At 48.2% G+C, this 22,867-nt stretch overlaps 1 protein-coding gene across 1 annotated transcript in view; it reads right to left on the reverse strand.

Annotated features, from left to right (window-relative positions):
* The window catches only part of LOC149361409 (uncharacterized), a 106,921-nt gene that overhangs the window by 41,665 nt on the left and 42,389 nt on the right, over window positions 1-22,867 (reverse strand). Inside the window, exon 2 of the mRNA XM_089568070.1 lies at window positions 10,883-11,143. Within this exon, the coding sequence (XP_089424196.1) occupies window positions 10,883-11,143 (261 nt within the window). The remainder of the gene's footprint in view (window positions 1-10,882; window positions 11,144-22,867) is intronic.

The following is a 22,867-nucleotide window of genomic DNA, read 5'->3' on the forward strand; positions in this document are numbered from 1 at the left end:
AGACTGCTGAAGTTGTCATGAGATAACTATCACCCATGGTCGATAAGGGCAAGAGCTCCTCTCGTACAGAAGGGATGCTGGGAAGCGATCGACCTCGGATTCTTGAATAAAGAAATCAACGAGCGAGAAAAGCAGACTGACAACAAGGCCCTGACCTTTCTGTTCCATATCGTCGAGGACAACTACCTGGATGACATCGGGACTTACAAAACTGCAAATGAAGCCTGGAATACGCTGCTGGAAATGCACTCAAAGTTAGGACTCTTGCATATACTCCAATCGATGCGCGATTATTTCAATGTGAAAGTGTAGAGAGAAGAGTCAATGCAAGAGTACCTAGGAAGATTGATGGTCCTGCATAGGAAGTTGTCAAGCGCAGGCTATGCATTTACAGACAGAGAGGTTGCATTAGTGATGCTAATGGGACTTCCTGACTCATATGAACCGCTCATTCTGAACATGGAGCAAGACGAACAAACCCTCTCGGCCAAAGTAGTGAAGACAAGGCTGCTGATCGAAGAAAAGAGAAAGCTGCGTCGTGAGGAAGATCGGTTAAGCGGCGAAGAGAGTCAGACGAGGACCCTAGTCACTAAAGCTCGTTTAAGGACTGAGAGCAAGCAACCCAACGAGAAGGTGAATCATCAACTCACGGTAAAGAAGGAAGAGAAGGTTCGTCAATGTACCTCAAGTATGCAAAAGAAGGCGCGATGCTTTGCTTGTGGCAAAATTGGTCGTATAGCCAAAGATTGTGACCAGTTTCAAGACGAAGGGGATGACCAGAAGAAGAGAAACTCATCACAGGCAAATATTGCAACACAGATGGCTTTATGAGCCAAAAATGTGATAACATCGCCTCCTCATGTGTGGCATCTTGATAGCGGTGCTAAAGATCACATGACATCGCACAAGGCAAAGATCAGTGACTTCAAGCCATGCGAGTCAAGAGTGGAAACGGCTAGCAAATAATCCATGTGTGTCATGGGGAAAGGATGAGTTCAGATTCAACTATCTGAAGAGTGTGGTGGGTCATTCATCCCGCTAGAAGACGTCCTTTATGTACCCGAGTTGAACGGCAACCTACTATCAGTCGGAAGAATTGAAGAGCGAGGTTTGAAAGTGACGTTCGCCGGGGGAAATGCCGAAGTTACAAAGCACACTGGTGAACTGATCCTTACTGCAACTCGAGAAGGACGACTGTACTCTGTCAAAGAAGAGATTATGTCAACGAAGATGGCAAAGACCAAAGACACGGCTTTGTGGCAGAGAGGACTAGGCCACCTTTACCAGGATGCTGTTCGACGTCTCTGCGGAGCTACTGAAGACCCTGTGAAGGACAAATGTGACACATGTTGTTTTGGAAAGATAAGGGAAGACAGTTTCCTAAAGGGTGAGACAACACGGGCTAAGGTTCCACTGGAGCTGGTGCATTCAGTTGTGGTTGGAAAGATCACACCAACGACCAAACGGGACTCAAATTACTTTGTTACCTTCATAGACGACTACTCTGGATATACTGTTGTGTACCCCATGAAGGCCAAGAGTGAAGTAATTGAGAAATTTGACCATTACAGACGCACGGCGGAAAATCTGCACAATATGAAGGTGAAGACCTTGCGCAGTGACAATGGAGGAGAGTACTCAAGCGATGAGTTCAACGAGTACCTGGCCAAGCATGGTATAAAGCACCAACTGACCATTCCTGGCACACCTGAGCAGAATGGAGTCGCAGAGAGAATGAACCAAACGTTGCTTGACATGACGAGGTGCCTCCTCATCGAATCAGGTGTCATCAAAAGGCTCTGGGCTGATGCCGTTGACACTGCAGGTCACATCAGAAACAAGTGCCCATCGAAGGCGATTGGAGGAGAGTCACCAGAAGCTCTGTGGACAGGCGGAGAAGTGAAACTGGACCACCTAAGAGTGTTTGGGTGCAGAGCATGGAGTGTGCGAAACAGACGGTGCAAGGGGAGCAAGTTGGGCCCAAAAGCAGAGGAGTGCATATTGGTCGGCTACCCAGAAGGAGTGAAGGGGTACAAGCTGTGGAACCAGAAGGAAGATCGCTTTTTTGTAAGTCGAGACGTTACCTTTGAAGAAGAGTCCTTCCCATGCAAGCTTACCCAAGTTACAAGTAGCAAGACTGAAGCACATAGCGACACTGATTGCACTGTCATGTTACAAGTTGAAGACAGCTTGAGCGAGCCACATGATGTTGGTAGTTTAGATCGCAATGATACTGATTACAACTGTGCTGAAGATGTTGCCTCATTAGCTGATGAAGACGAGGCAACTACACATACCGAGGGGGCTACGCAGCGACTGTGCAGCGTGGCAAATTGTGGTACACAGGCACTAAGACCGTCGGAAAGACTAGCAAACGAGAAACCACGTCAAAATGAATGACACGGCTGCTGCATAGCCTGGCAAAACTGCCATAGAGATCCCGAAACTCTACATGAAGCCTTATCTTCACCAGACAAGGACGAATGGAAAGCAGCTATTCAGAGTGAACTGGACAGCCTAGAAGCTTCCAATAGATGGGAGGTAGTGCCACGACCGAAAGACAGACAAGTCTTAAAATGCAAGTGGGTGTTCCGCAAGAAGTAGAACGAAAATGGTGACCAAGAGCGGTACAAAGCACGTTTGGTTGCATGCGGATATTCACAAGTGAAAGGTACCGATTACAAGGAAACGTTCTCTGTTGTGGTGAAGCTGAAGTCCATCAGGACACTGCTGGCCATAGCAGTTGAGAGAAATTGGAAGATGCACCAGATGGACATCCCGACAGCATACTTAAATGATATTCTAAAGGAGAGCGTCTACATGAAACTACCGCAGCCTTTGAATGACTGTAAGAGGTTGAAGTCTGCCTTCTGAAGAAGAGCCTTTACGGGCTACGACAGTCTGGAAGTGGAACCTTGCTTTGGAATATATGCTCAACTCAGAGGGGATTACAAGGTCAAAAGCAGAACCCTCTGTTTATATGAACAAGACGAAGAACCTCACGGTAGGAGTCTACGTTGATGACTTGCTGATCATCGCATAAGATGAGAATGAGATTGCCGACTTCAAGAGCCGCTTGGGTCAAGTATTCGATGCAAAAGACTTGGGTGAGGCTAGCTACATTCTTTCCATACGACTGAAGAGAGAAAGAGGTGGAAAACTAACCCAGGAAAAGACGGCCTACACTAACATCATACTGGAGACGTTTGGCATGTCAGACGCAGAGGCAGTATCGTCCCCTTTGCATCATGGAAGCAAGTACCAAAGAGGAGACAATAACTCAGGAGAGGAGGGAATAATTTATCAAGTGAGGACCTACCTCGCAAGCACAGACAAGCAATTGGTGCATTGCTTTATCTTACCGGAGGCACAAGGCCGGACTTGGCTTTTGCGACTACTTACATGAGCCAGTTCAACGAACATCCCACAGAAGAACATTGGAATGGGCTAAAGCATATTCTTCGCTGTGTGAAACGTACAAAGAATAATGCACTAGTCTACCAGAGAACTAAGAAGTGCATACAAGCTTTTTTCGACGCAGACTGGGCTAGTGACAAAGCTGACAGGAAGTCATTCAGCGGGTACGTGTCCACGCTAGCTGGTTCTGAGATTTACTGGAGTAGCAAGAAGCAGCGAAGCACTGCAATGTCAACAGTCGAAGCAGAATATGTAGCAATGTGTCACGCTGCAAAGGAAGTAATGTGGTTCCAAAACCTCATGAAGGAACTTAATGCGCACGAATTCATGCGCGAACCACACATTTTAATGGCTGACAAGCAGGGTGCAATTGCGCATGGAAAAGCCAAGTTACTTCAGATAAAAGCAAACATATTGACCAAAAGGATTATTTTCTGAGAGAAAAGGTCGAAGAGTTAAAGTTACAATTCCAGTACATCGAGTCGTCGAAGAACTGTGCTGACCTCTTCACTATGGCCTTAAATGGAAGAACGACTCTCAAGCACTATGAATGCTTGGGCATCAAAAGTGTCGGTGCAATGACAGTCCATTAAGGGGGGGGCGTTAGTATTGTAATGGCCAGTCACAAGATGGCGCCATGTATACGTTGGTGCGCCGTCACCGTTTCACCTTTGCTTTGCTCTCTCTGTGTGTGTTAATAAAAAATGGCTGAGGCTTAGCTAAGATTAAGCCTAGTCAGATGCGAAGCATATTGGTGGCTAGGCTTGGTAATACATGGCTTTCCTTGGTTAAATACTTGGTCATTTTAATACAACCACTAGAAGACAACGGCATGGCTACAGCGGAACGCCGACTAACCCCGAGACGCGCTTTGGGTGAGCGCCTCGATTGACACGGAAGCCGCTTCCGCCTGCCCGGTGGTGCGAGCGTTTCACCTACACCGAGTGTGAACGCGCGTTCGAAATGCGCGGGAATGCCGCTCGAGGACATTCCGGCGTCTGTGCGATGGCATCGTTCTCCCTCTCCCAGTGCGTGACGGCGATCTGTCGTGACTTCATTGTGTCACGTGGTGTGACGTCACCATACCACGTGGTCTGCACGGCGTGCAACCACAGCGACGGCGCGAGGTGGACCCCCGTCTTCCTCTGTCGTGACGTCATGTGTCACGTGGTATGTCACGCGGTGGACGTCACTGGACCACGTGGTCTGCACGGCGTGCAACCATAGCGACGGCGCGAGGAGGACCCCCGTCTTCCTCTGTCGTGACGTGATGAGTCACGTGGCATGTCACGCGGTGTGACGTCACTGTACCACGTGGTGTGCACGGCGTGCAACCACAGCGACGGCGCGAGGTGGACCCCGTCTTCTTCTGTCGTGACGTCATGTGTCACGTGGTATGTCACGTGGTGTAACGTCACTGTACCACGTGGTGTGCACGGCGCGTAACCACGGCGAAGGGCTGTAGTGTACCTCTAGTAATATTCTTCGCATAAAAATGGCAGCTTGAATCAGTGACTGCCAAAGATCTGGTCACCCTGCGTACTCAACAAAACCAACACGAACTACACCCCCCCGAACCACACCCTACAGGAAGGGAGGAACACCAGCACCCCTTCGGCGCAATGCATTGCCCTTTGAACGCGAGGCTTTTTGAGGAAAGGAAATGGCGCACTAATTCTCTGCCATCTAGGTGGAGACCCGAAGCGCACAGTAAAGAAAGGGAGGAACGGCACCACCCGTTCGGTGCAAAGCCTTGCCCTTTGAACGCAACGCTTTTTGAGGAAAGGAAATGGCGCAGTAATTCTCTGACATCTCGGTGGAGATCTGAACCGCGGCGTAAAGGAAGGGAGGAACGCCCCCACACGTTCGGCGCGACGCTTTGCCCTTTGAATGCAAGGCTTTTTGAGGAAAGGAAATGGCGCAGTAACTCTCTGTCATCTCGGTGGACACCCGAACCGCACCGGAAAGGTGAGAGGAACTGGCAGCAGTTCAGTAGCTCGCTGGACGGCACACTCAGCACGGCCAAAACGTGGCGCATACTCAAGACCCTCCTCGACCCTACCCAAACCAGGGCCGAAAGCGGGAAAGCTATCAGCAGACTCATCCACACCTTCGAGGGTACGGAAGAGGAACTCCTAGATAAGACCAAAGAGAAATGCTACGGCACGACCTTGCCTGCTGCATACGCGAAACCATACCTGGGGAAAACGAACACCCACTTAGACAGGCCGATCACCAGGGAAGAAGTGTTCGCTGCCGTAAAGGCATGCACGCGCAACACTGCGGCGGGAGCAGACAAGATCCAGAACGCACTCATACGCAACCTCTGCGACGAGGCGGTCGACCAAGTGACCACCTTCCTCGACGGGCACTGGGCCGCAGGAACGGTTCCTGAAGAGTGGAAGCATGCAGAGGTCGTAATGATCCCCAAACCGGGTAAGAAACTCCAGATCGAAAATGTCCGACCTATCTCACTCACCTCCTGCCTAGGCAAGCTCTACGAGCGAGTCGTTACTCGGAGGCTCCAAAGCTACATGGAAGACGAAGACCTGTACCCCCACAGTATGTTCGGCTTCCGAGCCCACCTCTCCACCCACGACTTCCTCTTACAACTCAAAGAGGAAGTCCTCACCAACGTCCCGAGCGTAGGCGAGAACGTGGTTATGGCCCTCGACGTCAAAGGGGCCTTTGACAACGTTAGCCACACGGCTGTAATGGAAGGACTCGACAACCTCCACTGCGGCGAGAAAATTCACAGCTACGTGAATGCCTTTCTCTCCAACCGCACTGCAACGGTTGGCCTCGGAGACCTTCGCAGCGCTAAATTTTCGACCCCCAACAAAGGCACACCTCAAGGGTCAGTCATCTCGCCATTACTTTTCAACGTGGCCATGATCGGCCTCGCGAGACAACTCGAGAAGATCGAAGGCATACAACACGCAATATACGCTGACGACGTCACGGTCTGGGTTACCACTGGGTCGCTCGGCCATAAAGAACAACGACTGCAAGCAGCGGTTACCTGCGGGGAAGAATATGTCAGTTCACGTGGCCTCGCCTGCTCCACCGAAAAATCCGAACTCCGGCGAGTCCACAAAGGGAAACACAAATAAGGGTCCCTCAATGTCTCCCTCGAAGGAAAGCTAATTTCCGAACGAGACAAGATACGAGTCTTGGGAATGTGGCTGCAGAGCAACCAGCGATGCGGCCATACGATCGGCCTGCGGAATTCGAGAATCGTACTGCGAGCATACCGGACGCAATTCGCCAGACGCTAAAGGTTCGCTCCCTTCCCCGGAACATGGACCCCAACTTGCATGCGGCCCGTAGAGCAGCCCGGGCGAAGTATGTACAGAAAAATCTAGCTACAAAATCCACAACGGTATACACGGACGCGGCTCCGTATACAGGAAGATCACATAACAGCACAGTGGCCTTAGTTATTGATTCCAACCTAAACGAATTAGCTAGCGCCTCAGTGAGGGATTGCACGGTAACCGAAGGGGAGGAGCTGGCCGTAGCTCTAGCTGCGGTAGCCGGTTATCGAAGCAACATGTCCCTTACCATCCTTACAGATTCGAGAGAAGCGTGCCGTAACTACATGAACGGCCACATAGGTCGCGCCGTGCTCCGGCTCCTCCAGAGCGCGACCGCACCAAAAGTCACACAGAGCATTTACTGGGTGCCAGGACACACCAACATAGCGGGGAATGAACGCGCCGACGAGGCAGCTCGAGGGTATTCGAGCCGAGCTTCCTCCCAATCGGACGATCTACCCGACCGAGTCGGCCCTACGTACTCAGACATTCTCAACTACTATAATGGGGTACGGATCCGCTATCCGCCGCCTCATCCTGATCTAAATCAACTAGAGGCAGTATATTGGCGCAGATTGCAGACAGGAACATTCCCAAACCTGCATATCCTTAGCAAGATTTACCCGACGCAATATGGGGACACTTGCCCGTGGTGTGGCAGCAAACCATCGTTGTACCACATCACGTGGGAATGCAGTAAGAACGACAGCTTTCGCAAAGAACCGAGTGCAGAACAGTGGTGTGGGAGCCGGCTCTCCAGCGGCGATCTGGGTTGCCAACAAGGTCTGATCCAGCACGCCCAACGAGCAGCGAAGCTCAGCGGAGCCCTGGAATAGCAACAAAACAGGTGTAGACTACGTGGACGCCTCCGGCCCTCACCACGGGGGATGGTACACGGCCGCTCTAGTTCACAACAGCAACACAGTTAACGGCCTCAGTTTCAGAGCCCGCAGTGCAACACAAGCAGAAGAGGTCGCGATTGCTCTCGCGGCCTCACATTCCAATTCAAAATACATAATCACCGACTCGCGAGGGGCCTGTCGGAACGTCGAACAAGGCTGCACTCCCTTCCTAGCCTATCGAATATACCAAAAATTCAGGGGCAATTTGACAGTCTAAAGTGGGTAGAAGCGGAAGCGTTTTCCGCACCACCTTCGCTGTTTCTGTGGCACTGGTGGCATCACATATAATTGAGTACTAATTACTAAGTGATGACAAATCGCTAATTTATGGTTAATTACTGATTAATGGCTGAATACTAATTAACTTCTAATTAATGACGCTTAATCTTCGCCTTTAGGAGTCGAACGCGACAGCGTGTTGTTGCGCTGCCAGGGTGTCCACGGAACGCCACCACTCGTTCGGCGCGATGCCTCGCCCTTTGAACGCAATGCTTTTTTGAGGAAAGGAAATGGCGCAGTAATTCTCTGTCATCTCGGTGTACACCTGAACCGCACCGTAGAGGAAGGGAGGAAGTGGGAGTGAAAGAAGATAGATAAAGAGGAGCCGTAATGAAGAAAATGAAAATTGTATTTGAGGAAAGGAAATTACGCAGTAACTGTCTCACAAAATTCAGGGGGGCACTTTTTTGACCTGAAGTGTGGTCACTGATGTGTGGTTAAGATGTTAAGCTTCGCCCCTAAGAGTGGAACGCGACAGCGTCTTGCAACGCTGCCAAGGAGTCCATAGAACGCCATCGCCCATTCGGTTCTAGGCCTCGCTCGTCGGTAAATTGGCTTTTGAGGAAAGGAAATGTATCTGTCTCTCATTTGTCGGTGGACACCTAAACCTCGCCGGAAGGGAATGGAGGAGGATGAGAGTGAGTGAAGACACCGTATTCACTAAACGCGCCTTTGTTCATTCCAAACCATCGATCTGGCATGGCGGAGTGGATAGCGTGCTCGTCTCTCACGCCGAAGACCGGGGTTCGATTCCTGAGCTCGAGCAATTTCTTAATCGGTTTTATTTATTTATATGGCCTGACTAGTAAAGCTAATTAGGCTAATTAGTAATTAAGCAATTAACTAAGCTCTGTCACACTTACTTGGAGCATCACTATACGATCCCTTCAATTGGTTGCATGGTTACTAGCCTAAGTACAATTGGCCCCGTTTGAAATTTGCGCACTGTGACGTCACGACCGTTTCCACCAATTGAAAAGCGTGACATTTTCTGTCGACAACTGCTGCTTACAACGATGAGACATTAAAGGCTTCCGCCTTAAAATTGCATACGGGATACGGACCGCGCACACCGTTACCTCATATGGGCCCCTGCTCATCAGGGGTTGGCAGGAAACGAGGCAGCAGACGCAGCCGCCCGTGCGCTCTCTCACCGGGCTGTTTTCTCCTCCCCACGTGATCAAGAACCCGCCTTTAATCCGGTCTATACGTTCAAAAATATCGCAACCTACTATCAAGATAGCCATCGCCTTTACCCTAGCCCATGTAAAGGCCTCAAGAAGGCGGATGAGCGGCTTCTCCGCCTCTTCACCGATGCATTGCTGTGCCCGGCAGCCCTAAAACATTTCGACCCCTCCTTTAGCGGCAACTGCCCGCACTGTGTGCGGTGTCTTCGGACACCTATCACATGGTGTGGGCCTGCCCCTCCAACCCGGCCATTCCCCCTATCTCCAACCCAACCCGGGAGGACTGGGAGGCGATCCTGCTCGGCTGCCACGACTTACAGGCCCAACAAGCCTTAGTCGGGCGCGCCCGGGCGGCGGCTACCGCCACTGAGGTCCCAAACTAGGGACCTCCACCTACTGTTTGTAAGGATCGGCCCCTCACGGGCTGATCCAAACACCTCCTGTCCGTTCTGAATAAATGTTTTCACCACCACCACCCCTGAATTAGGGGCACCGACCCTGTGAGAAGAAGGAAGATGGACCTCTTTCTCGTCTGCTACTAGCACCGTTCTAGAGCATTAAAAGTCTTTCCTACCTACCTATCCACCACCCGCTCATTGCGATGCCTTGGACTTTGAACGCAACGCTTTTTGAGGAAAGGCAATGGCACAGTAATTCTCTGTCACCTGGGTGGACACCAGAAGCGCACCGTAACGGAAGGGAGGAACGCCACCACCCGTTCAGCGCGAGGCCTTTGAACGCAACGCTTTTTGAGGAAAAGAAATGGCGCAGTAATTCTCTGTCATCTCGGTGGACACCCGAACTGCACCGTACAGGAACGAAGGGACGCCACCACACGTTCGGCGCGACGCTACCGGTGCTTGTGTGCCGGTCCTGTAGGAGCGCATAGTCTCGTTAAATCCCGTATGGTGCCCGGATGATCTCGTTTCAGTGCCCAGATGAGTGGAATTTAGTGCCCGGGTGTTCGCTCTCGGTCTCGGCGTGACGGCACCACACTGCCACAACGGGAGCTAAAAGCATTTCATGCTTAAAACACGAACATGTAAGGGTGAGTGCATTACCCTCCCGCCTTAAGAAACCGCAACTGGCACAAGATGCGTAATGCAATATGAAAAACGAGAGCACGTGCACGGGTCTGGTGAAAACAAAAGGTGCTGGAAGGGTCAACGACCCCTTTAAGCTTAACAAGACCCTTCGGTTAATTGATGCGGCTCGAAAATACACGGCTAAGTGCTCTAGCGTCTCGACCAAAGAAGGCATTTTAAAAAATTGTGACGCAACAGATGCTGCACAAGAAATGAGAACGAGCGCACATGCAGGACTAACGTAAAACAAGAGCTGGCCGGAAGTGCAAGGACCCGTCAAGGCTGAGCGAGGCGTGCTAGGACAACCATTAAGGTACGCATAAGCAAACGCAAGCTGCAAAACAATTTTCAATAAAAAGTCTCAGTAAAAACATGTCACTGTAAAAAAAGAAACCGCAATAAATTAACTACGAAAGCAGGACCGGTGGGAAAACAAGTTTAGGCTAGTAGGGTTACGGTCCACTTCAGCCTTTTTCTTAACGAGGCTTAGCCAACAAATGCCTCGATTCAAGTTTCTTCTGACTCTGGTCACCTCCCTAGCCAACACCCTTCAGAAAGGCATCCCAGCGCTGCAAGAACGCACAAAGGCTTCGGCTGGAGGCGAGAGGAGAAAAATCCTCAAGTTACTACAATCACTGATTCCTGTCAATGCCTCTCCCCTGCTGTCGCCGGCGAAAACGGTACAAAAAGCTCACCATTGCCTTGTCGACGTCTGCAGTGGCGATGCCTTCCGACCCAGGACAAGTGCAGGCCACCAGCACGAAGTGGAGTGCCTCCACGGAGGCCAGCAACCGGGTCAGGGTACCAGCTCAGGAGCGTAGAGTCCGGGACCACAGCGGCAAGGCATCGAATTTCTTCTGCGTGCTGCTGGCGCGGCACGAGAAAGCCCGGCTCTGGCGTCTCGGCGCAGCGCGTTCGAGAGGAGGCGGGAGCTGTGCATGCCTTCTTTGTCTTCTCTGTAAAAATAGCAGATGCTCATGCGGGGGGATTGTCCGTGGTACAGCGGCGAATGCGAAGGATGCATTGGCACGGGAAAAAAGGCGTGATGCGGCGAAGTGGAATAGTGGAATGACTGAAAATAGACAAAAAGGTATGTTAATTGCTGAAAAATTTTCATTTCATCAACGAAAAATTGCCCGCGCGGCAGCCTGACTGCTCTCGGCAGCGCGTGCTTCGGTTTGGTGCTGCTAGAAACGCTGACTGCCAGTGAACGCCGTCCTGTGCTGTGTGCTTTGTGCTCAAAAAAGCCATTGCGAAATAAACAAATTAAAGTTACCAAAGATAGAATAAAGTACACATTGTGTACATTCGGGGAAATTTTATGTATAGTTAACAAGGTAGAACACCAGTTGCAATAACGTAATTTTGTAAGTAGCCGCAAAGACTACTTTACGAGAATCCCTTGGCGCCCGCACGGAACGACAGAGCTGGTAGAGACACGGGGAGTCCTAACCTCATCTGAGGGACCTTAAAATATTGCGGTGCGGCCCCTCACTGGGGTTGCGCCGGCTCCCGGCCAGAGCTAATCCGATCGCCCTTAAATAAATACAACAAGATGGCTACCAGATGTAATAGGAATGCTAAAAACTTTGAAAAATTCCAGATCATCGAATGGAACTGCAGGGGTTTCAGAGCTTGGAAAAAGCGGTCACACCTCCAGCTTTACCTGCAGTCCCTAGGTGACATGCCGGCGCTCATTGCCCTGCAGGAGCCCGGCATAGACGCTAAATTATCAGGCTACAGCACCTTTCAGGGGAGCCCCTCTACGTGCATCCTGGTGAATTAGGCTTACACCGTGGTTCAGGTCGACTTAGACTTGAGTACCGAGCAAGAATATACTATGGTCCGAGTACTGCCTCTCAGTCGCCGCGACCCGTCAATACATATCCTCAACATATACTGCCCTCCGCGTAAGCCGCGCGTAACTTTCAATGAAATCTTCCTTCGCGCGATAAAATTGGCAGCCAAAGAGCCTCTAGTGATCGTTGGAGACTTCAATGCTCCCAGCCTTCATTGGGGCTACCACTTGGAACAGGCAAGAGGACGTAAGCTGGCGGAGATCATCTCCACCCTCAGCCTCACATTGCTCACGGACCCGGCGTATCCCACTCGAGTGGGGAATTCGGTAACCCGCGACACGTGTCCAGACCTTTCTCTCGTTAAAAATGCTAGAGTGGCTGCCTGGGAGAACTTGGGAGATTCTCTAGGTAGCGATCACCTCCTTCTCCGGATTACACTCGAGGCAAAGGCAGCGCGAAAAAAATGGGGTCAGGCCAAACTGACCGATTGGCACAAATTCCGGAATCACACTATCCCTCCCGTACTATTTTCCTGCGGCTACGCGGAGTGGGCTAACCACATATACAACATTCAGAAACAACACGTCACAACACTACAAACCACCGAAGAGATCCCCGCAGTGGACACCCACCTCCTGCATTTGTGGGAGGCGCGCCGGAGCTTAACTAAACGGTGGAAAAAGCAGAAAACTAATCGCAAATTACGCGACCGCATAGCCAAACTCACAGAGCAGGCTGCAGCGTATGCTGCCGAGCTCTCAGATTCAAATTGGATAGCACGCTGCGACGCCGCAGCTCATCAGATGAGCTCGAAGGGGACGTGGCGTCTCTTTCGCAGTCTAATCGACCCCTCCCAAACAAGAGGGGAGACGCAAAAGCAGCTCCGGCGGGCTCTGCAAGGGTTCCAAGGTACGACGGCGCAACTTGCGGACACTCTGTGCGGCAGATATCTCTGTCGTATGGAGGACCCGCCTGGGCCAGAGTACATGTACTCTGGCAGGCCTAATGAAACACTCGATGCCCCTTTTGAGTTGCACGACCTTAAGGCGGCCTTAGCAAAAATGCGCTGGGGTACGGCTCCGGGACGGGACCACATAACAGTGAACCTGTTGGCGAACCTACCGGATTCAGCCTACCTTCATTTATTAGAATACATCAACCAGATCTGGGACGGGCGTCCACTCCCTCCCGAGTGGAAAACGTCACTTGTGACGTTTATCCCTAAAACAGGTAAGGCCGTGAATACGGACCACCTGAGGCCCATATCACTGACCTCATGTGCGGGCAAGCTTATGGAGACGATGGTACGGGATCCCCTCTCTCCATACCTGGAGAGTAAGGGCTTCTTTGCAGTCACCATGTGCGGGTTTCGCCCTCACATGTCTGCACAGGATGTCCTTCTCCAGCTGCACAGGGATGTAATACGACCCACAACAATGGAACACAATGACAAAGCCATCCTTGCGCTTGGTCTGAAAGAGACTTTCGACAATGTGAAACACGGAAGCATCCTGGCCAACTTGAGTTCTACCGATTGTGGGGCTAGGACCTACGCGTATGTAAGAGATTTCTTGTCTAATCGCCAGGCCTTTCTTCGGATTGAGGACGAGGAATACGGCCCTTACATGATGGGAACACGGGGTACACTCTTAGAACTAAAGGAGTGCAGAGGAGTGCCCAGAACACACTTTGAAGGAGTATTCGCTTGTCCCATATTCCACTCCTTTTTCCAGAATAAAATTACTCCCTCTGGACAAAGAGTGATCCAACACCTACTCAAGGAGTACTGTACTACTCCTGCAATAGAGTACAGGCACTCCTCCGAGGGAGTAAAGCTACCACATTGAAACAGCATCCTACTACTCTTTCAGGTAGAGTTCCAGGACTCCGTTTGTTAGAGTGACTATACTCCTTCAAGGAGTATCAGCCCAGATCTTATTTTACTCCTTCAAAAGGAGTTTCACGTGTTTTCAATGTGTCCTACTAATTTTCTTATTTCGCATATTCTTCAGAGCAAATTGGTCATATGTTTTGCAGGATCCACCTGCGCTACATCTACAAAAGAGTAATGAGCAAAAGGGATTATAATCTTTGAGTAGAATAATTTTTGCTCATACAACTACTTTATGGATACACTACAGTTTGCACATTAGTATGGTGCTCTGTCTGCGTTGGGAATAACAATGGTTCAAGAAATAATGACACAAATGTACAACACTGATAACTTTTATTTCTCAAGTCATTGCTGTGATTGCTGTGGCTGCCCAAAACACGCTCGGGAGGCGCTCGCTAGGATCAAGCCCCATTAGTGTCTCAAGCAGCAGACAAGCCCGCTTTGTTTTTGGGGTGTACTTGACATTAAATGCCAAGAACACTGCAAAAAGCAAAGTAAACCCATCTACCAAATCCACCGCAGTGAGCTGTAAGCGGTCAAAAGAAACTAACATGCTGGATGATGCCGTAGCTTGCTCGGCTGAGTGAAGGAGCTTTGGCTATGCGTGCATTTCTCCGGGTGCCTGCAAACATGAATGAACATAATGCAAGTAAGAGTCAATTCCAATGCCCTTTTCATACTATCCTGCATGTAACCCCATGAAAAAAAAGAACGAATACAACTAGAATGTACTGATCGTGTGTCATGTCACCACTAGTGTGGTGACATGACCAATATGGTGACATGACAATATGGTGACATGGTGACATGTGGTGACATGACCAATATTGTGACCAAGTGCAGACACGTTTCATTGCAAACCTTCATTCAGAGCTACAATTTTATGAAGCCCAATGCAATTATCACTATGCTAGTCCTTTCAAAAGCTGTGTGCATGTAAAACAAGCACATATTTACCAAATGAAAATTTTAACATGAGCAAGCTCTTCTGCAAGTATCATGATCAGCCTGACTACGCCCACTGCAAGGCAAAGGCCTCTCCCATGTTCTCCAATTAACCCTGTCCTTCGCCAGCTATGTCCACCGTGTTCCTGCAAACCTCCGCCCATGGAACTTTTTGCTGCTTCCTGCTACGCTTGCCTTCTCTTGGAATCCACTCCGTTACCCTTAAGGACCAGCGATTATCTTGCCTTCGTCTTACATGCCCTGCCCAAGCACCCTTTGTTCTCCTGTTTCGACTAGGATGTCTTCAACCCGCGTTTGTTCCCTCACCCACTCCGCCTGCTTCCGATCTCTTAACGTTACGCCTATCATTTTAGAGCGCACCTCTTTGGCGTCCGTTCCTGGGTTTCGCGTCGTCGTCGGCGTTGTCGTCGGCCTCGTAACCAGCTCCGCCCCCCTTTCATCCCCCCAGCGCTAGCAGCGACCGACTGATACCGCTGGATGCTGCTGACGGCGCTAGAGAGTCCAGATAACGTGACTGCATAGAACACCGTCGCCGCCATGCAGAAAGAGGAGGAAAGGGTCCCCCCCCTCTTCTTGTGTGGCGGATAGGGTGCTCTTTAGTTGCCGACGCGCCGGTTATTTCACGTAGGCCCCGGCACGTCGACGAATACGTGACCACCTTCCCACGGCTAGACCTGGTTCTTAGCGCTGCGGAAGCGAGGGTATCATATTGTTTGTGTCGGCATCGGCGGCGTTGTCCCTGAAACCAACTCCGCAGCTGGGGTTGACTCACTATCGAAAAGGTGAAACAGCTTATTTGCTGCGCTCAAATTTCGCATTAGGAAGTAACGTAATCGTCGGTAATTTTTTATTTCCATAGCTCGTTGCGTTGTCCTTAACTTAAGCTGAACTCTCGTTAGCCTCCACGTTTCTGCCCCATAGGTGAATACCGGTAGGATACAGCTGTTGTATACTTTTCTCTTGAGGGGTATTGAAAAACTGCCATTCATGATCTGAGAAAACCTGCCATATGCACTCCACCCCATTCATATTCCTCTAGTTCATATTCATATTCATATTCATATTCCTCATGATCCGGATCAGCGGTCACTACCTGCTCTAAGTAAATGTATTCCCTTATCACTTCCAGTCATTTCTAAAACCACACCTATTGTGCTTGACGGTTTCTTGTCACATAATACATTGTGCAGTTTAAAATATAGGGTAACCTTGAATCGGGAAAACACTTAAACCAATGACAGTTTTCTTGCTGAAGAGAAATGGCTGTTGCAATTCCTGTTTCTCAGATACCATTAACTGAATTTCATGCTCTAAAATAGTGAAGGAAAAATTCAAAATTTTTCATCTCAAAGAGGCAGACAACAAATTTCAGTTTGGTTTGGGTTGGTTTATGGTGTTTAACGTCCCAAAGCAACCCAGGCTATGAGAGACGACGTAGTGAAGGGCTCCGGAAATTTCGACCACCTGGGGTTCTTTAACGTGCACTGACATCCCTTAGCAAAAACTAATACGTTTGGAATATACGGAGGTCTATTTAAAATGTATTTTAAACATATTTTGTATTCATGAATGAACTAAAAATATGTAGGAAATACGTTTCTGAAATTTCATGCTTGGTATTCGAAATATATTTTTAAAATGTGCCAAAAATACCTCACTTAAAGCATACTTCGAGCACTTTTCAAATACATGAAAAAATATGCATGCAGTTTTAGCATCTTGTCAGTGTATTAAAAGTGTATTTTCGGAAATATGAAATTAATTCATCGAATGTATACTTCAATTCTAGAAAACGGGCAGCCCTTGTAAACGTATATGTATGCAGTTTTAGCATCTTGTCAATGTATTAAAAGTGAACTTTCGTAAATATGAAATTAATTCATCCGAAATATATTTCAATCCTAACAAACGGGCAGTCCTTTTAAACGTCTTTGCACACTTCTAGCTGCCATGAACAGTCGAGTGCTCGAAATCGTGTTTCGGGAAATGGCATTTGCGTGTCGTCAATGTATTTGAAGTGTACTTCCGTAAATACGTAATTAATTCGTCCAAAGAACACTGAAATTCTAGCAAATTGGCAGTCCGCATTAGCATATTTGCAGCGCACTACAAGCTGTCGTTGAACAATCTAATGCTCAAAATCGAGTTTCGGGACATCGCATTTTGGTGCTGGCCATCTATTTAAAGTGTACTTTCGTAAATACGCAATTAATCCGTCTGAAGTATATTTAAATTCTAACATATGGGTTGTCCGCGTAAACATATTTGCATTACACTTGAAGCTACCGTGGAACAATCTAGGGCTCGAAATGACGTTTCAGCGAAGAGTGAAAACTTTCCCTTTCTTGTCATCCTTTCGTTTATGGTAACTTCTAGCAGGAAGGTGATCACCACTTATACCCCTGCTACACGGGCGCTTCGAATGCCTTCCAGCCGAATGTCATCTAACGATGCTACACGTGTTCTGTCTAAGGGAGTGCTTGAAGATAATATTACGCCAATGAATATTAACCGCGTCAGCATGAAATTTCCCCGGGAGTGCGCCGATGAGGACGACTGCACTCATACTGTTGTTTACATCGCTTGTTTACATAACATAAAACGCAATCTGCGCTTTGGTTCTAATAAACAATCTGTTTTCTTTTTTGCTGGTTGTACTAGTGATTGTTTACGCAGTGCTACAATGTGTGGGAAGCGATGATGCGATCGCACGCCTGAGAAAGCCGGGTTGTTGGCATCGCGCAGGACTGGCGCTTCTCGCTTCTTGTCCCGGCTTTCTCCGACGTGACCAGTATTTTTTTTTAACCTACTTTATCCAGAAGTATGTATGGCGACTGTTCGCTTTAACTGAAACGGCCTAACTTGTTATCCACAAGCTAGCGACGGCGACGACTGCTGCTGGCCGTAAAGCACGGCTCGGCAGTCTGGGTCACACCGGCGATACCCGTTCATCGTACGCGTGCCCTGCGATGTAAGCAATAGTTGATTTCAGGTCACTGTTGCCAAAACTACACCTGGTGACCGTTTGCATTCGCTAAAGTTTGTGATTCGCTCTTCACAACCGCCGAAATCACAGATCCAACCCTGCGAACTCGCTGGGCCTAGTCGTCGCGGAAGGGAACAGAGCCGTCGTCGATTGAAACTGATTTTGCAAGCGCTTATCGCTGGTGAGTGTTCAGGTATGCACACGTGAAATATAGCCGTTCGTTTCGCTCATTTAGAAGTGCGAGCATACACACACCGCCGCCTCATCACCGTGCTCTCGCTCAGCCGCTGACAAGGCTGACCGTCCGCCGACCGGATTCGTCGGTGTCGTTGGCCTGAAAAACGTGTCCCTCTAGAATCATATTATAGTAAACTAGATATTTCACTATAATTACATGCTGTTGTTCAGCGTGATATATACTGTCGTTGTCGGACCAGTGTGACCGCCGTCGTCATCGTCGCTGTACACTGAAAACGAGCTGAGGCTTTCGAATTCGTTTCGAAAGTGTCGTGCAGCACCGCGGCAGTCCATCGAGTCCGAATGTCATTCCTATTCTCGAATGCCATTCCACTCAATGTCATTCGAACATTTCCGTGTGAGAACGTGATAGCATTATACCAGGAAAAGCGCCTTGGGTACTTCTGGGTCCGAATAAGCCAGCGGAAAGGACCCCGTGTGGCAGGGCAGTGATTGAATTTTTAAAAACTAACCAGACCAAGTCATTACGCGCATTTTCCATTGACGTAAAAGACCTGTATTATTCCATCCCTCATGACAAGCTGTTAAAGTGCGTTAGTGAAGCAATTGACGACTACGGAGCGGTAGCATTTCAGAATGCCTGTGGCATTTCTGCAGAGAGCTTTTTAGACCTGCTGCAAGTGTACCTTCAGTCAACCTATGCAGAATGGGAAGGCACTGTTTTTATTCAAAAGAATGGGATCTGCATAGGATCTTGTATCGCTCCTTTGCTTAGTGACATCTTTCTAGCTAAGCTTGACAGGGCACTCGAACAATCGCTGATGAACTCTACAGTTTCCAGAGTGTTCAGATATGTAGATGATTACCTTATTTTGCTAGATTGTGACCCGGCTAGGTTCGCTTCGGAAGTGAATGACCTGTGCGCGATGTTCTCGGAAGTGCTTTCTCCGCTGGAAATTACACATGAAGTGGCTGTGAACGATCGCATTAAGTTCCTTGATTTGACCTTATATTTCAATGATTTCCATGTATGCTGGGCTTTTGAACCTAGAAGCAAAAAGCCCTTACTTCCTTATAGCTCAGCCCATTCGAAGCTCGTGAAAAGAGGCATTGTGGCGTCATGTTTTCAAAATGCCATGAAAAAATCTTGTCCACACAAGATAAAACATAGTTTCTTCAATCAGGTTGAAAGACTAACCGATGCAAAATACCCCCTTCATATTCTGGCCTCAGTAGCAGAAGGGATTTTGAAAAAGCTAAAGGGGGGCAACGCTGCTCCTCTTTCTAAACAAAGAAATCTGGCAATTATACCCTATGTCCATGTCTTGTCCCACAATCTCAAAAGAATAGGTAAAAAGGCTGGAGTTGATGCTGTTTTTTCAGCGCCTGTGAGACTCAGTGGCTTGTGTGCGAGGGTGAACGGCCAGGATAAAAGATCAGAATCTGGTCGTGACTGCAAGAAAAACCACAGGACGAAGTACGTGCCATGCCAAGATAACGTGGTGTATTCAGTCCCGCTGACGTGTGGTGCTTCATACATCGGCCAAACGGGCCGTTGTCTAAATGAAAGATTTAGAGAGCATGGAAACAACGTTAAGAATGCGGCCCGCCACATAGGTATTCACTGTCGGGATTGTTCCTGTTTTCCGAAATTCAGAAACAGCCATGTAGTTACCAAACACAAAGATAAACTTACTAGAGAGATAATCGAGGCATCTGAAATCATGAAGCTGGATGAGAATTGTATCAGCACACCTTCCGTAGCCATTTCGTTGAAAGAGCACAACTATCTGATGTCATTTGACCGATGTACACGCGATACAGCTGCATGCGCATAGTGACTGGGATGATACCTTCCGCTCCTATCTCTTTCTTTTGTTGTTTTTTCAAAGGTGCTGATGTATATATATGCTGATTGCATCCGGAATAAACATTTGTTGTCAGTTCAGCGCTGTGTTTGTCCTCTTCTTCCGTTGGCCTTGTGCCGTTGCGCTGCTTCACTAGAAAATAGGGCAGACCGGCTCCCTTACACGCCCATGTATCTGTTGGTTGACAGTTCGACTCCTGACCTGTGCCTGACGCAAGTTTCAACTAGTAATTCTGTTCTCAATTAATCCCAGATTCGAACGCGACCAGTAGGGTACTTCTGCGATAATTTGGAAGCCCACAGTATTTGCGCAAAAAAAGGCATCACCGTGCAAAATAGTGCGTCGCTCGCTGGGTATATATACGGCAAGCCAAGTACAGCGCTTGTCGTAGGATTTGTTGTTTGCTGTGTCGCTGTCGTCTTGGTATGCTGTATGTAGGTATCTCCCGTTCCCATTCAATCACGTGACCTTATAATATCAGACTCCTGTTGATTAATGATAAATACCCGTGTACGATTTGTTAACACTCCAGTTGATGAATTAACCCGTGTCATTCCAAGGAGCCGCCCAGTAGACTTGTTTTAAGCCCGAGTAAACACATTTTTAATGTATTAAATGTTTATTTTTAGTATATTTCTGATGTATATTTTTATTGTATTTTTAATGCATTATAAATATGCTAAGCGGGCAAAAATGTATTTTTCACGTATTTTTAAGAACGTTTAAAATATTATTCCTAGTATACTTAGAAAGCATTCGTATTGCAGTTTAAGCATAGGGACGAAAAAATGCGAAATAAATATGAAATTAATACAATACGTTTGAAATGCATTTTTAGCACATCCTCTTTTTCGCTAAGGGATCGCACAGTACACGGGCCTCTAGAATTTCTCCTCCAAAGAAATTCCAGCCGCCGCGGCCGGGATCGAACCCGCGTCTTTTGGGTCAGCAGCCGAGCAAATTTCAGTTGCACATTTTTTTTTAATGATGCATAAGGCATTACTATGCACGGATAACCACACAGTATTCGCCTATGACTGCTAAATAATTTGTAATTAAATATCTTCTCTCTCCTGCTTCACTTTTGAAAACTGAGCAATGGCAATGGCATCAAAGGTCAGTATAAGCCAGGGGAGGCATGAGGAAAACTGCAATATAATTGCGGCTTTGTCATTCATTGTGATTCCGACTCTTAAGGCAGGCTTAAGGCAACAAAGAAGAAAAGCCTCATCTACTGTCCTGGTGCTGGGACGTCTAATAAGAGCTCAGAAGGACTCGGTTTCAATACGCCAGACCCTCCGCATAACATTACCCTGTGCGAAAATACCCCACCCCACCCTAGCTTAATTTCTGTCCACATGCACCAAGGCTCACTGCACCTGTTATAAATATTGCCCTAAATATTGCAATAAAGCTGCCCGTGTATGCATAGGCTATCTGTGCATGGAGAAAGAAAGAAGTTGTTAGGAATGTTTCACACCAAAAACAGAAAAAAAGGCAGCCTGTTTCTCAGAAACAGCTAAGAGCATGAAATGGTGTGTCCAAAAAGATTAGGCTGCTTTGTACTTATTTATGACAACGAGAACTGTCACAGCTGCGCTTTCAAAAATTCAGGAGCTTTGTGCACAAACGTAGCTTCCGTATGCACGTCTTGCAGCACCAACGCTTCCGAATTGAAACGACCGATGAATATGCACAGGAAAAAGCAAATAGCGAGCGCTTGATTTTAAATGAAAAGCTACCTTGCACAATCAGAAATTTCGCGACAGAACCTTCCAAACAGTGACGTATACTGGTTGCGGTATACCGAATATATACCTAGCAAATAAGTGTGCGCTTTGTTAACGAGCGGGATTCTGTGGCGGCAATGCTACAGCTCCAATTCCGAAAAACTAACGCTGCAAAAATTGAGTTTCCAAAATACGTGCGAATGCACGATACACTTCTGCACGCATTTAGAACTTTCAGTTGTGAAACACAAACAACGAATCTTGTGTATGCGTCTTCCTTGGCTGGTAAAAAAATTCTTCTATAAGTCTCCAGTTTGCCTGTGTACTCCACAAATTCTAGGATCCCTGTCCGCTAGATGTCAAATTTCACTGAATCGGAAGTAATACAACCCACAGCTGATGATCTGCTAGGGCAACAGGATTTCAAAAGTTTGAGAAGGGCAGTGGGAGTCCAATCCAGGTGGAGTAGTGAAATTTGACTAGTAACAGACAGGGATCCTCCAATCTGTGGAGGACACCGGCAAATTGGAGACTTACGGAGGAATATTTTACCCGCCAAGGAACACACATACACAACAGGGAACCACAGAGGACTATGGCTTTTACCAGCCCTTGTCCTGTGCCGTTCTCTCTTGTGTATGCGTCTTTTTTGGCTGGTAAAAAAATTCTTCCATAAGTCTCCAATTTGCCTGTGTTCTCAACAAACCGCAGGATCCCTGTCCACTACTAGTCAAATATTTCAACTCCACCTGGCTTGGACTCCCACCGCCCTTCTCTGTGGAGAAAGGGTGACAGCAGCTGGCAAAGGACAAGGTTAACTGCAGATCAACTGGGGAAGCATTATCCTCCACTGATTTTGACGGCAGGTTCACAAGACAAACAAAATCAACTCGAGGAGCGGGGTGCACATCATGCGACTGAATGTCAATGGCCAGTGAAAATGGCATAAGCACTGTGGAATGCACATGGAGAAAACGAGACGCATTTTTTTGTCAACTTTGAGTAGCAGTCTACTGCACTTTTAAAGAGCAAAGCTCTCAAGTATGGCAACACTGGCACTTTTTGTTTTACTGGGGTGAGGGTCGTCGTGAGGGTTGAAGTCCATATTTCTTTTACATCGACTGTGTTAATTGCGAGCTATGTTTACCTAATAGGGGCTGGGCATCTAACATCACCGTTATTTCTTTGCAGCAGTTAAAACAATACAGCACACATTTTATAACATGCTTAACGAATTTT

The sequence above is a fragment of the Amblyomma mixtum genome, chromosome 2, assembly GCF_055824585.1.
Source record: "Amblyomma mixtum isolate Tamu chromosome 2, ASM5582458v1, whole genome shotgun sequence".
NCBI classification, from domain to species: Eukaryota; Metazoa; Arthropoda; class Arachnida; order Ixodida; family Ixodidae; genus Amblyomma; species Amblyomma mixtum.